Genomic DNA, 15,563 nt, shown 5'->3' on the forward strand with positions numbered 1-15,563 from the left:
TTCTGTATCGTTCCTCTTCGAAAAGAGTGTAACAAAAGTGTCCCATGCTTCCTTTGGCGTTTTAGCATCCCGAATGTGCTCCAACATTTCTTCTTCTATTGTGGTCTTTAAGGCAAACATTGATTTGCCTGCTTTAACTTTCCACTTCCACAAGACGCCGTTAGCATCTTCCGCTGCCGGTTGTGTAACTTCACTACCACTGACAACCTCCCACAAGTCTTGACCTTGAAGGTAAGACTATATACACGTTGCCCACGTGTTATAGTTTTGGTTGTTGAGCTTCTTGATTCCTCCAACAACTTGAAGATCACCCATCGTATCGACAAGACTTTGACTACACCGAACAAACTTGAGTGACTACCGTGCAGAGTAATACACTACTCTCGACACAAAGAAGCTCCCTCTCAAGGTTTGTGATAACCCCAGCAATAATCTCAAGAAATCTTTTCTGATGTGGAAGATCAGTCAAAACTGCAACCACAGAGCATACTCGGAATTTCAAGAGACTTTACAACCAATGCTCTACCAAGAACGATTCCTGACCGATTTGGCTCTGATACCAATTGTTGAATAAGAAGAGTATCCAAGATAACTCTAATGATCCCAAGAAAAAGAAAAATAGAGCACACTCTTAAAGAAAGCTCACAAAACAAACTAATTAGCAAAGCTTTTCTTATTTTGCTCTAGGCTTTGTTTTTCCTTGGATGATATACAATGCTTGAGGACTTGGGTATTTATAGCAAACCAAATGAAAGCTACACCACACACTTAATTAAACTAGGATTATTTGCTACCACACAAAACCCATTAATTGCACCTAATTTTTTCCACTCAACCATACCTAACATTGATTCTACCTAACATTGATTCTCAACAGGGATCAAATGTGAGGAGTTTCTAAGGTTGAATAAGGATGAGAGGGAAAAGGAGGATATCATGTTGATGAACCTTGCGCAGAAGAAACAATGGAGAAGATGCCCCAAGTGTAGGTTCTATGTGGAAAAAATTGAGGGTTGCATGGCCATGATGTGCAGGTTAGTTTTTTATCTGCTATGTTTCTTCAATTGTTTGTTGGAAATACTACTTGGAGTAAAACTTTCATCGTTTGTTTCTGATATAATCGAATCACTTGGAATTGGATTGCTTTGCCATCCTTGTTTGTTGTGTAAATCTCCTGAGGTTGATTATGCTATCGTGTTCCATTCGCTATTGTTTTAAGTTAGGTAAGAACCAGAGACGAGGGAAACTGCATTGGATTACAAAACCAATTAGTACGACTTCAGAAGGCATTGGAAACCATCTAAAAACATGACTGAGAACCATCTACTGTTAGACAAATAAGTAATATGGTTGGAGTCCTTGTGTAATTGTATATAATATTATTATTGGAAGAATAAGCCGTCCTACCTTGTCCTACCTACACACTAGCCGTCCTACAGCCGTCAAGCCGTCCTACAGCCGTCCTACCTTGTCCTACCTACACACTAGGACGGCTACCTTGTCCTCTACAGCCGTCCTACGTTGTCCTACCTACACACTAGGACGGCTACCTTGTCCTACCTACACACTTGTATCATGTATATATATCCTTGTAATCTTGTAGAGAAACACAATGAGAAAAAAAGCATTCTCTTCCATTTTTCCACATTCACGTATCAATAACAAATATATTTTTTAGCCTACATACCTTTTTCTACATGGTATACAGAGCAGGTTTATAACCCTAGCCCTAATTTTTTTTTTTCGGCAGCTTTCTCTGCCGTTCCCATGGCTGACTCTTCTTCTTCCGATGGTGTTTTTTCCCTTCATCATTCCGACCACCCGAATCTTGTCCTTGTATCCAAGAAGTTGAATGGTGATAACTACACATCCTGGGCCCGTGGCATGCAACTTTCCTTGAGTGCCAAGAATAAACTTGGTTTCATCACTGGCGATATCCAAGAACCTTCTTCCTCCGACGACCCTGATGCTCACACGGCTTGGCGTCGTTACAATGACATGATTCTCTCTTGGCTTCTGCATTCCTTGGAACCTGACCTTCAAGAATCTGTGCTTTTTTCCACCTCTGTCCAAGCTGTATGGGATGATCTTCGCGAACGCTTCTTTCAGAGTAATGCTCCACGCATCTTCCAACTCAACCGGGAACTTGCTACAATTTCTCAAGGTTCTTCTTCTATCTCCGCCTATTTTACTCGCCTGAAAGCTCTCTGGGATGAGCTTGCTTCTTATAATGATGGCTGCACGTGCTCTTGCAATGCCAAGCATGACCGTCAACAACTCATGCAATTTTTAATGGGCCTCAACGAATCCTTTGCTGCTGTTCGTGACCAGATTCTTTTAATGAATCCCCTTCCCACTGTTCGTCAGGCCTGTTCCTCGGTGTCTCAAGCTGAAAAACAACGCTCCCTGGGCGTCCTCCGCTCTGTCGATCAACCTGCTGCCATGGCTGTTCGTGGCCCGTCCCGTCCTTCCTCTGCTCGTCCTCCCCTCCACTGCACCTACTGCAATTTTGATTATCATACCCGAGACACTTGCCATAAACTTCATGGCTATCCCGTTGACCATCCCCTCCATGGCCAACCGTGGCGACCACCGCGCCATGCCACTGCTTCCAGTTCTTCCCGCAGCCATGCACCTTCCAGTCCTCCCTGGCAGCCACAATTTTCTGCTTCCCGGCCCCATAATTTCACCCAGGCCCATCACGTGCAAGGCACCCAGGCCCCCGCCTCCTCTTCTACTCCAGCGACCCACCAAGTGCACGGGGCCCAGCCCATTTTGCATGACTTGCAGCTTGCCATGCCTGACCTCTCTGCCGAGCAGCACTCCCGTGTTCTAGCTGCTCTACGTGACACCACCACCCCTCCTCAGGCCAATGCCGTGCTCACTACTGATTTTGCCCAAGGTTTGTTACCTGTCACCTCTCGTCATGGTCAATGGATTCTTGACAGTGGTGCTACAGATCATATTACTTCTTCCGCTTCATGTTTGGTTAATCGTTCTCCTTCACATTTGCCGCCTGTTTCTTTGCCTAGTGGTGATTCCGCTCCCATTACTTTTACCGGCACTCTTCTTTTAAATTCATCAGTTACTTTGAAGGATGTTTTATGTGTCCCTAATTTCCGAGTGGACCTTTTATCGGTTGGTAAACTTACAGATGGATTATCGTGTTCCATAACCTTCTTTCCTTCTTGGTGTGTTTTGCAGGACTTGGTTTCGAAGGCGATGATTGGTGTGGGTAAGCGATGTGGCGATCTGTATTACCTTGTGGCCCTTACCTCTTCTCTCCCCACCCGTCAACCTCTCTGCAACATCATTACCAGCCCCTCCTCCCTCTGGCATAGGCGTCTTGGTCACCTCTCCTCCTCTCGTTTGCAAGCTTTAGCATCTAGCTCTCTTAATTGTCCTTTTGATTCTAGTCATATTTGTGATGTTTGTCCGTTGGCAAAACAAACTCGTCAACCTTTTCTTTTGAGTTCAATTTCATCAACTTTCCCTTTTGCTTTAATTCATTGTGATATTTGGGGCCCGAATCGTCAATCTTCTCTTTCTGGTGCTCATTATTTCTTAACCATTGTGGATGATTTTTCTCGCTTTACGTGGGTTTTCCTCATGAAACATAAATCCGACACTCAACAATTAATTAAGGATTTTTTTGCTTATGTCACTACCCAATTCCGCACTATCATCCAATGCATTCGTACTGACAATGGTGGTGAATTTTTATCTCTTCGTAGTTTTTTCTCTGATCATGGGGTGCTTTTACAAACTTCTTGTGTTTATACCCCCCAACAAAATGACGTTGTTGAAAGAAAACATCGTCATCTTCTTGAAACCGCTCACGCCCTTCGTTTTCAATCCCATCTTCCTATCAAGTTTTGGGGGAAATGTGTTCTTACCGCTACTTATCTCATCAATCGTCTCCCTACCCGTCTTCTTCATCATAAATCCCCATTTGAGGTTCTCTTTTCGAAAACCCCATCTTATGACCACTTCCGCGTCTTTGGTTGTCTGGCATATGCCACCTCTGTCACTCCCACCACCAAATTTTCCCCTCGGGCTCATCGTTGCATTTTTCTCGGTTATCCTCATGGACAAAAGGCCTATACCCTTTACGATCTCGACAATCACCGCCTTTTCACTAGTCGAGACGTCATCTTTCACGAAACTACTTTCCCTTATGCCGTTTCTCACCCTCCTATCCCATCCTCTTCGCCTACCCTACCCATCCCACCCCCTCTGGACTTTACATATAACCCACCCCTTCCTGCCCCGACGCCTCAACCTCCTCCACCTTCCTCCCCTTCCACGTCTCCCACAGATTCCCTTGCTGCCCCATTACCCGTTCCTCCCCATGCCGATGCCTTCTCGGCATCCCCTCCTTCCCCCCCCGCTACTTCCTTACCTTTCACCCTTTTACCCACGGACATCCCTACCCCCCCACTACCTACCAATCCTCCCCATGCCGATGCCTTCTCGGCATCCCCTCCTTCCCCCCCCCCCCCCCCCCCCGCTACTTCCTTACCTTTCACCCTTTTACCCACGGACATCCCTACCCCCCCACTACCTACCAATCCTCCCCTTCCTCGCACCTCTTCCCGTGCCCATAAACCTCCATACTATTTAAAAGACTACGTTTGCTCGCAGGTGATTCTGCCATCCCACCCATCTTCGACTTCGCAACCCGGTTCTACACAAGGTACGCGATATCCACTTTGTAATTTTCTCTCTTATCACCGTTACTCTCCCAGGCATTTTTCTTACATTAACTCTGTCAGTCGGACTGTGGAGCCTTCCTCTTTTGCCGAGGCTGCCACTGACCCCAATTGGCAACGTGCTATGACCGAGGAGCTTCAAGCTTTACATGCTAATGGTACTTGGACTTTAACTTCCTTGCCCCCTGGCAAAATTCCCATTGGTTGTAAGTGGGTGTACAAACTCAAGCACAATTCCGACGGTTCTATTGACCGCTACAAAGCTCGTTTGGTTGCTAAAGGCTTCACTCAGGCTGAAGGTATTGATTATCATGACACTTTTTGTCCTACTGCTAAGATGATTACGGTGCGTTGTCTTCTTGCTCTTGCTGCTAGTCAGTCTTGGTCTCTTCATCAGCTTGATGTTAATAATGCTTTCTTACATGGTGACTTACATGAAGAAATCTATATGTCTCCTCCTCCTGGTCTTCGGCGACAGGGGGAGAATCTTGCGTGTCGCCTTCACAAGTCACTTTATGGTCTTAAGCAGGCTTCTCGCCAATGGTTTGCCAAATTCACTAGTGCCATCATTTCTGCCGGTTTTCAACAATCCAAAGCTGACTATTCATTGTTCACTAAAAAGTCTGGTATTTCTTTCACAGCTTTGCTCATTTATGTGGATGATATTGTGATTACAGGCAATGATCTAGTGTCATTAATTCTCTGAAGTCTTTTCTCCGTGATCATTTTCGGATAAAAGACCTTGGTGATTTAAAATATTTTTTGGGTATTGAGGTTTCTCGTTCCAAACAAGGGATTTATATTTCTCAACGCAAGTATGCATTAGAGATTCTCAAGGACTATGGTTTTTTGGGAGCACGACCCATTGCTTTTCCTATGGATGACACAAAATTATCTGATAAAGGAGAACTTCTCAAGGATCCTGAAAAGTATCGACGATTAGTAGGTCGGTTAATATATCTCACTATCACTCAGCCGGATATCACCTATTATGTGCATGTTCTAAGCCGTTTTATGCACGAGCCAAGGATATCTCATATGGATGTTGCGCTTCGTATTGTTCGTTATTTGAAGGCTACTCCAGGTCAAGGTTTATTATTTTGTTCTGACAACCAGACCAAGTTAACTGCGTTTTGTGATTCTGATTGGGCAGGTTGCCCTATCACTCGCCGTTCGACTACTGGGTATTGTGTATTCTTGGGCGGTTCTTTGATTTCTTGGCGGACGAAACGACAGAAAACCGTTTCGCTCTCTTCAGCAGAGGCGGAATATAGGGCCATGGCAGGTGCTTGTTGCGAGATAGTTTGGCTTCGTTTTTTGTTGAAGGATTTGAACATTCCTTTGGATGGTCCTTCCATTTTGTTTTGTGATAATCAAGCAGCGTTACATATAGCTGCCAATCCTGTTTTTCATGAACGAACTCGTCACATTGAGATGGATTGTCACTTTATACGAGATAAGATTGTAGATGGCACAATAGAGACCAAGCATGTAGGTACGGCACAACAGTTGGCAGACTTGTTTACCAAACCTCTTGGGAAAGAAAAGTTTTCGGGTATGTTACGCAAGTTGGGAGTTCTTGACATCCACTCTCCAACTTGAGGGGGAGTGTTAGACAAATAAGGAATATGGTTGGAGTCCTTGTGTAATTGTATATAATATTATTATTGGAAGAATAAGCCGTCCTACAGCCGTCAAGCCGTCCTACAGCCGTCCTACCTTGTCCTACCTACACACTAGCCGTCCTACAGCCGTCCTACCTTGTCCTACCTACACACTAGGACGGCTACCTTGTCCTCTACAGCCGTCCTACGTTGTCCTACCTACACACTAGGACGGCTACCTTGTCCTACCTACACACTTGTATCATGTATATATATCCTTGTAATCTTGTAGAGAAACACAATGAGAAAAAAAGCATTCTCTTCCATTTTTCCACATTCACGTATCAATAACAAATATATTTTTTAGCCTACATACCTTTTTCTACATCTACCTTTGTCGTTGTCATTGGAAACCATCTAATGCCATAATGAATCCCTAGTTGGAGGAATTGTTGGCTTTCTGGCACATCCGTTAAGGTTATATTCTTAAATAACAAATGAGTTTGAGCTCAAGTTCCTATGTTTAGAATCCTTTGTCTTTGCTCTTCAAATTGGCCTGCGAAATGAGTAGTTCGGAGTTCTGATGAGGGAGTATGTAGAAATAAGGCTGCCATGCCTTGATAAATTTTACTAGATTTGTCACAAGAGTGAGCGCAACTGTGACGTTAGATGGACAGAATACCTGGCATAGTTGCTCTGCTGAGCTTCACTTGAAGCATTATGTTTGATTCCGTTAAAAGGACGAGATAGGACGTCAATCCTTCCTTAAACTTCCCAGTTCTTTTAGGAGCAAAATTTAAACTTGAATTTTTATCGTTTATACGACCAGTCTACTAACTAAAATTTGAGTTTACTGCATATATACGGACAATCTCTCCGCTATTTAGTGCTTGATATAGGCACACCCCATTGCTCTGCCGACATTTGACCTGTCATTACAAATTACTCAACACTATTTCAACTTGTTTCGTTCAGTAAATTCTTGAATGCACTTTGAATTTCTGTTTATTTGTGTTGGTTGCAGGTGCAGAACTGCTTTCTGCTACAATTGTGGAGACGTTTTAAAGGTAAGTCGTAACTGTCCCAGTTGAAAGGAGATTTGACGTGCTCTATAATCTAGGTTACGATGGTACTTCAAATATGGTAGTTTATCAACGTACGTCGAAGAAAGTTTTAGAGCGCCAGAAGATGGTTTAAACCAACACTGATCTGCATTGCAGACATTTGACTTGAAACTTTACATATTTGGTTTGGATGTATCTTCGATTCACTTTTAATTTCTAAGCAGTTGTAAAGTTTACTTTCAGGTGTTTCCAAGGGCTCCCATCCTCTACCCATCATTCTATCCAGTCACGCGAAGGGAAGGTGATGAGTGTATATATTTCTCCGGTTACATGTGAGAATCTCCCGTTCACTAGCCCATTGGTATTTAGCGACAACACCAAGCTGAATGTAGTCAACTCTCACGACGACCCTCCATTTGGTTCATCAAAACTCAGTCTCGTTTTCAACGGCAAATCTTGCCAAAAACATACAAAATGATCAATGACATTTGTAAGTGCTCTCTGTTTCAATACTACACGTTTCTCCAAATTTTGATTTGATTGAAGCCCAACTAAATCGACCTCACCAACGAAAAACAGTGGGGCATGGAAAAGGTTTGTTTTGGTCAAAAAGCAGGTGGTGATGGAAGAACCTCCCACTACAACCTAAGGAACCGAAGCCCCTCCGCTTTAACTGGGCCGGATTATCACTTGTCACCGCCAAAATTACCAGAATGCCCTATATTTGCTGCACTCCATCTGCATGCATGCATCGGTTGGAGAGATTTTGGAGCCAACTTCGCGGCATTTTTTAAAGCTCATTGAAATATCTGTAACGTTCTACAGTCAACAGCAATTTTTTTTTAAATCATGGTGACATGGACCAATCACTGGTTGACACCAATGCACAAAAGGGTAATATACTCTTGATTTGTAGAAGCCTACAACGGCCGTTTCTGTTGTAGTTTGCGAGTCTTAAAATTATTTCTCTTCTTTTGGTTGCACATTACTGCTTTTAACTGCTGCTTCTACTCCCGTGGCTTCTTTTCTATATTCTTTTTTATACAAGAGATATCGACAAAGGGAGATTTTGAACAAGAGGACTTTGGTTAAGGTAAACTTTCTTCCCATTTGGGCTACAAGTTCCTTGCAACTTCTCTTTTGTGCATGTTCCGTTGTCGCGCTTCAAAACCAATCCTATCAGGCGGGTTAGATGCAAGATAATGTGATCAATATGTTAATCCGTAAGTTAAGTTTAGCTGCTATTTAGAGGACGTTCTTCTAATTTTTTGCTGCAAAGTTTTTCATAAATTCAAACCAATCCTATCAGTCGGGTTAGATGCAAGATCAGTACGTACCAAATGCACCCCAAAGGAAAATTACTTCTGATTCCTTACCGATGATGAACTCTCCATTTGTATGTATGATGAAGTTGATGTTCTACCAGAATCTAACCTACAGAGAGAGAGAGAGAGAGAGAGATATGGGCACAGGAGTAGAGTTTGGCAGCAAAATTTTCACAGGAGAACACATAAATTAAAGGGTATGGTTAAGCACATCCCCTCCTCTATCACCAAACACACAGTACTGCATACAAAAAGAAAAAAGAAAAATAAGCAACATGAACATGATGTTGATATTTATATTGATCCAACATTTGTGTGTGACGTGTGATGAAGAAATTCATCTCAAAAACTCATTCAACATTGGGTGTGAATCTATAAGTCTATCTATTCTATATATATAATATAGATGCATAATCCAGAATAAATGATTGCTGAGATTCACGATGAAACATATACTTTAGATTTGAAAGAGGGTTCAAAAACATATTTATTCTAATTCAGATGGAGAAGTGCATTGGAGTACTGATGTATACTATGTGCCAAAATTTACGTATAGTAAAGTACATCTTTTACCAAAAACAAGTCACTTGTGGATATTATCAGAGGTTCATGCAAATCTAGTTCAGTCCATTTTTCACTCCACAAGGATCAAGATCAAATGAATGTTCATTCTCTTTTTGTTGTACCCATTTTTACTGTACATTCATTATGTGTAGTTATCATCTTATCCTCTTAAATGATGTCGTTAATAGGTGAGGTAAGACCTTATTTGAATCTATGGTTGATGGATCAAACAATCAATCTGACCAAATATATAAATCGATCGAAGTTCTATATTTATAACGCAAAATGAGTCCAAATATCGAACGTATCTCGAAATATTTTCCGAAATAGCGTGTACAGTAAGGAAGGGGAGGAAAGTGAAATTGGAGAGAGAGGCGGAGCATCCAAAAGCGTCAGTCTCTGTTAGTGACGCTGACAGCCAATGAGAAGAAGCTAAAGATGGAGAACCCACTGTCGTCTCACTCCCACATCCCCAATTTCGACATGGAAGACGACGCTTTCAGCTTCACACCCACGTCGCGGAATCCCTCAACCATCCCCATCAACGTCGACGACGACGATGACGGCGACGGCGACGGAGACCTCCGATCGATCACGGCTTCTCTGCTCAAATCAGCTCCCAAGCCCACCGAAGCAAGTAACTTTATTGACCTCTCTGAAGAAACCCTAGACTTCTACGACGGCGACGACGAGCTCAGAATTCTTAGGTTCAAACCATCCAACACTCCCTTTGGAAAGCGAAGAAAAAAAACCTTTTCTGATTTTTCCGTGACTGAATCTGGGCAATCTTCAAATTCTAAAAGTGTCCCAGATTTCGTTTGTGAAATATGCGTCGATCACAAGTCGGGAATCGAGTTGTTTCGGATCGAAAACTGCAGCCATGGTTACTGTACTGACTGTATGGTTAAGTACGTGGTCTCAAAGCTTCAAGAGAACATTACCAGCATTAGGTGCCCTGTTCCTGATTGCATAGGGCTGCTGGAACCCGAGTATTGCCGGCCGATTCTGCCTCGGGAGGTGTTTGATCGCTGGGGAACTGCTATGTGTGAGGCTGTGATTCTTGGGTCAGAGAAATTTTACTGCCCCTATAAGGATTGCTCTGCAATGTTGATTGATGATGGATCAGAGGTTGTGAGGCAATCGGAGTGTCCTAATTGCTGGAGAATGTTCTGTGCTCATTGTAAGGTTCCTTGGCACGAGGGGATTGATTGCGAGGAGTTTGTAAGGTTGAATAAGGAGGATATCATGTTGATGAACCTTGCGAAGGAGAAACAATGGCCAAGATGCCCCAACTGTAGGTTCTTTGTGGAAAAATCGGTGGGTTGCATGTTCATGATGTGCAGGTTAGTTTTTGTCTGCTATGTTTCTTCAATTGTTTGTTGGAATTACTACTTGGTTATTCATTTGCAGCAAAAATTTCATCGTTTGCTTCTGATATAATCGAATCACTTGGAATTGGATTGCTTTGCCTTCCTTGTTTGTTGTGTAAATCTTCTGAGGCTGATTATGTTATCGTGTTCTGCTCGTTATTGTTTAAAGTTAGATAAGAACCAGAGATGAGGGAAGCTGCATTGGATGAACCAAACCAATTAGTACACTTCAGGAGGCATATACGCATACCATTTGCACAAAATTTTATATAAAAGCACCAACAATATAAAGTTGATTTCTTGCTTATTTCTCTCATTGAACCTCTACAACAGCAATTGCTGACACCCCGAAATTTACATGATTGAAAACCATCTACCTTTGTCGTTGTCATTGGAAACCATCTACCCTTGAGTACCTTTACAATACAATAACGAATCCCTAGTTGGAGGAATTGTTGGCATTCTGGAACCTCCGGTAAGGTTATATTCTCAAATAACAAGGGAGTTTGAGCTAATTTCCCATCTGTAGAATCCTTTGTCTTTGCTCTTCAAATTGGCCTGCGCAATGAGGAGTAGTCTGGAGTTCTGATGAGGGAGTATGTAGATATAAGCTGCCATGACTTGATACATTTTACTAGATTTGTGAAAAGAGTGAACACAACTGTGACGGTAGATGGACAGAATAACTGGCATAGTTTCTCTGCTCAGCTTCATTTGAAGCGTTACTGTTTGATTACGTTCAAAAGAATGACATACGACGTCAATCCTTTCTTACATTCAGATCAGAACTTCCCAGTTCTTTTAGGTGCAAAATTTAAACTTGAATTTTCTTCGTTTAAATGACCAGTCTATTAACTAAGATTTAAATTTACCGCATATATACGGACAAGTATTCCACTTTTTAGAGATTGATATAGGCATACCCCATTGCTCCGCCGACATTTGACCTGTAATTACAAATTACGCAACACTATTTCAACTTGTTTCTTTCAGTAAATTCTTGAATGCACTTTGAATTTCTGCTTATTGGTGTTGATTACAGGTGCCGAACTGCTTTCTGCTACAACTGTGGAGACCTTATGAGCAACAATCATGCCCACAATTGTCGCAGGAGTAACAGGAGTTGACTTGCTCTAAAATGTACTTCCAAGTGTTGTAATTTATCAATGTCTATCGAAGAAAGTTTTAGAGCGCCAGAAGACGGTTTAAACCAACACAAATCTGCATTGCAGACATTTGTTGATAAATAAACAAGTGGCTTGAAACTTTACATATTTGCTTTCTTATTAGAATGCATTTCAACATAATTTACTTCAAAGATTTTTGGTTAGACATATTTGAAAATCATCAGATAAGTTCCACTTTGTGTATCTTCATCTTCTAGGACGGCCAAGGTTTTCCATGGAACAGAGTTGGGGTTATAATCGTCCATATCTCCATGCTCTTATACTTCACAATTTTCGTAGTTCCAGTGAGTTTTCGGTTTGGACATATCTTCAATTCACTTTTAACTTCTAAGCAGTTGTAAACTTTCAGGTGTTTCCATCATCTCCCATCCTCTCCCCATCACCCTATCAAGTCACGCGAAGGGAAGGTGATGAGGATATTTCTCCAGTTGCCACTTGCATGTAAGAATCTCCCGTTCACCAGCCCTTTGGTATTTAGCAACGCCACCAAGTTGAATGTAGTTAACTCCCAAGGCGACCCTCCCTTTGGTCCATCAAAACTCAATCTCGTTTTCCACTGCAAATCGTGCAAAAAAAAAAAACATACAAAATGATCAAAGATCGATATGTCCAAGTGTTGTCTGTTTCAATGCTATACTATACGTTTAGTCGTCCACTCATACTGTAACACTCGAAGTTTTCTCCGAATTTTGATTTTGATTGAAGCCGAACTAAAACGACCTCAACAAGCAATGCACATACATATTTGAGCTAGTAATTGAATTACTAAAATATCCCTGACCAGCAAAAAACAGGGGGCATGGAAAATATTTGAGCCAGTAATGCACATACATTACTGCTTAAAACTGCTGCTTCTCCTATCTTGGCTTCTTTTCTATGTTCTTTTTTATACAAGTGATATCGAAAAAGAGGATTTGAACATAGGACTTCGGTTAAGGTAAACGCTCTTAACCATTTTGAACTACGAGATCCTTGCAACTTCTCTTATGCAGTAGTCTCTGTATTGAGTTGAGTGCGAATGAGGCATCACACTTCTTGTTACTGATTTTCTCTTGTGTGTGTGTGTGATGCAAAGTTTTTCATAAATCTGTGTGTTGGTTGCTCGAATCTATGATTGGGGTTACGTTGCTGTTAAATTTAAGTTCTTTCGGCACTTTATTACAAAGTTGTTTAATTTTTAAACCATGTGTGACTGTTAAATTCATCTGCAGCAGCCAAGTCTTTAAGCAGATTCATCTCCACTTTTCATGAAGTTTTAGGTGGAGCCAGCATCAAATGACCAGAAGTTCTTCGTGGGCTCAACAAACCAAAAGGGAGAAGAAGAAGAAGAAGAAGAGCCGTTCCTGTTGATGATGGACGAGTACATTAATCAAATTTTCGGTTCCTCATCGTGGTCAGGTGTCGATGTGAAGGAAATACCATCTTGGGCATGTTGTGGATCTGAGCAACCGAATAAAGCGCTTCTTGGTTCATTAGTTGCCGTGGATGAACATGAGGACACTAGTTCACCTACATATCTGACTAATTCATACAACAGTTTGGAGAGCTGGGTTGCTCAAGATGTTTCATCTATTCTTCAAGATTTCGAGCCAGATGCACAAGAGGGTGGAAAAAACTGCGAAGTTCAAAATATGGGCATGCAATATGGTGTGGATGGAAACATGGTGAGAACTTCTCTTCCCTCCATTGCACCAGAAAATGTGGGATGCATTAGCTTTGAACCACCCATCTTCCCGGGATTCAACGGAGATTTTGAAACCCTTTCTCCAATTTCTCAAGTGTAGCCTCTTCAATCTTATGAGGGCGTTCCTTCTGCTATTATTCCTGGTATGGGACAACACCAAATGTGCAGCTTTGGCATGAACAGAGACTATGGGGATAATGACATATATTCCATCGTAAGCGATCACAACAACCCGGCTGCTTTAGACTCCACTGATGTATCAATCTGCGATTATTCACAAATTTAATGTTTTTAGCTGCAGATATTCACTTGTATTTGGGATGTAAGGTATTTATATTTTTGGTGAGTGAAATGCTTTTACAATTGTTTGCTTGTGTAATATAGAAGGGAATGCATGACGTAGGAAATTATCCTTTGCCTTCTTTCTCTTCTGCTCCTCGTATGCCTGGATTGCAGACTTTACCACAGGTACTTATCCTGGATCCACTTTTCTCTTGGATTAGTTAATTGAAGGTTGTGATTCGTGTCGAATTTTGAGTCTGGGCGGATGACTGTCATTAAGTTTCTCGGTTATAAACAGTAGAGCAGGTACCCTATCTAGCAGGCATTACAGAAACTTACATCTTCACTTGCAGAATACAGCCCCTGCTGGTGAATGTGCTGGAACCGGAAAGCCTCATATGAGGGCACGTCGAGACCAGGCTACCGATCCACACAGTATTGCTGAAAGGGTTAGTTGTGTAATCTGATTAACGTTTTGATTCTTCAATGCATTATCTGTTTCTTATACCTGAACAATTAGATTTTTGAAGTCCACTTTATTTGCAGCTTCGGAGAGAAAAAATTGCTGATAGGATGAAGAATCTGCAAGAACTTGTGCCAAATTCTAACGAGGTAAGCTCTTCTGTTTCACGCTGAAATACGTCATGTGTAATCAATTCCGGTTGGATTTAGAGAAGTACCGATATCATTCATGATTTTACAGACCAACAAGGCATCTATGCTTGATGAAATCATTGAGTATGTCAGACTTCTTCAGCTCCAAGTCAAGGTATGATGGAGAACTTTCACTCACATTTTCGATTCTGTGCTTCAGTCATAAAAAAAAATCAGTTTTCCGAAGCATTCACTTTCTATATGAATGTTACATTTTGTTCTCACTGAACAAGATGGCGATTTACTCAAATTTGGTGGGAAAATTTGCACGAATCACTGAAAGAAGAACCGATATCATAATTTAGTGCTCGATATAACGATTTGCACGAACTAAGCATGAGCAAAATTGGGGCAGCAGGGGCAGTTGTCCCTCTCATCACAGACAGTAAAGGCTGTCAAACTAAGGTGCTAAGCCCCCTCTCTCTATGTGGCTAAGGTGCTTTGGTCCAATTTACTTATAATAAGTACCTTGTATCATAATTTCATAATCAAGGAATTCTACGCCTCGAGTCTTTAGTATTCTCTTATTTACTACTCGTAAACATTAGGCATAATACCGTCACCCATTATTACTAAGAAACTGAAAAAGACCTCATACACCCTAAAAAAGGAACCGCCCCAGATTTTCTTGTGTGCTAAGAAATAAGAACAAACTCGATGATTTTTTGTAACAAGTGAATCTATGTCAGGTCAAGAATGGTTTGCCGCAGTTGCCATCAATCGGTCAAGAAGCTGACATTTCCTTCGACGAAACTGCTTTAGAACAAGCAGTGAGGCTGATGGAATCGGACGCGAACAAGGCAATGCAGCATCTCAAAAGCAAAAGTTTCTGCCTCATGCCAGTTGCTCTTGCTGATGCCATTTCCACAGGAAAGGAATTGTCTTCATCGCCATCAGCTCCCGTTTCTGATGATTGGCAGAAGACGAAAACCGGTTTTGCCGGTGTTGCTCACAATAACAGTAGCAGTAGCAGTAACAGCAGCTGCTCACCTGATCAGGTCCAACGATAAGTCGACAACAAATTGGATTAGTTACTACTTCATGAATTTTATTTTATTTTTTCTGTTTCGATGACCTTTGTTTTTAAATTAAAAATAAAATATAAAAAAACCAATTT

At 41.7% G+C, this 15,563-nt stretch overlaps 1 protein-coding gene and 1 pseudogene across 1 annotated transcript; both read left to right on the forward strand.

The window, feature by feature from the left end:
• The first annotated feature begins 9,573 nt into the window (after nucleotides 1-9,573).
• LOC137742885 (E3 ubiquitin-protein ligase RSL1-like) lies at nucleotides 9,574-11,909 on the forward strand. The gene is made up of 2 exons (XM_068482831.1): nucleotides 9,574-10,612; nucleotides 11,682-11,909. Exons 1-2 carry the CDS (start codon nucleotides 9,708-9,710, stop codon nucleotides 11,764-11,766), a joined length of 990 nt encoding a protein of 329 aa, XP_068338932.1. The 5' UTR covers nucleotides 9,574-9,707; the 3' UTR covers nucleotides 11,767-11,909.
• Nucleotides 11,910-13,169: 1,260 nt separating this feature from the next.
• LOC137708986 (transcription factor LRL2-like) lies at nucleotides 13,170-15,560 on the forward strand (annotated as a pseudogene).
• Nucleotides 15,561-15,563: the final 3 nt, after the last annotated feature.

The sequence above is a fragment of the Pyrus communis genome, chromosome 1, assembly GCF_963583255.1.
Source record: "Pyrus communis chromosome 1, drPyrComm1.1, whole genome shotgun sequence".
NCBI lineage: Eukaryota > Viridiplantae > Streptophyta > Magnoliopsida > Rosales > Rosaceae > Pyrus > Pyrus communis.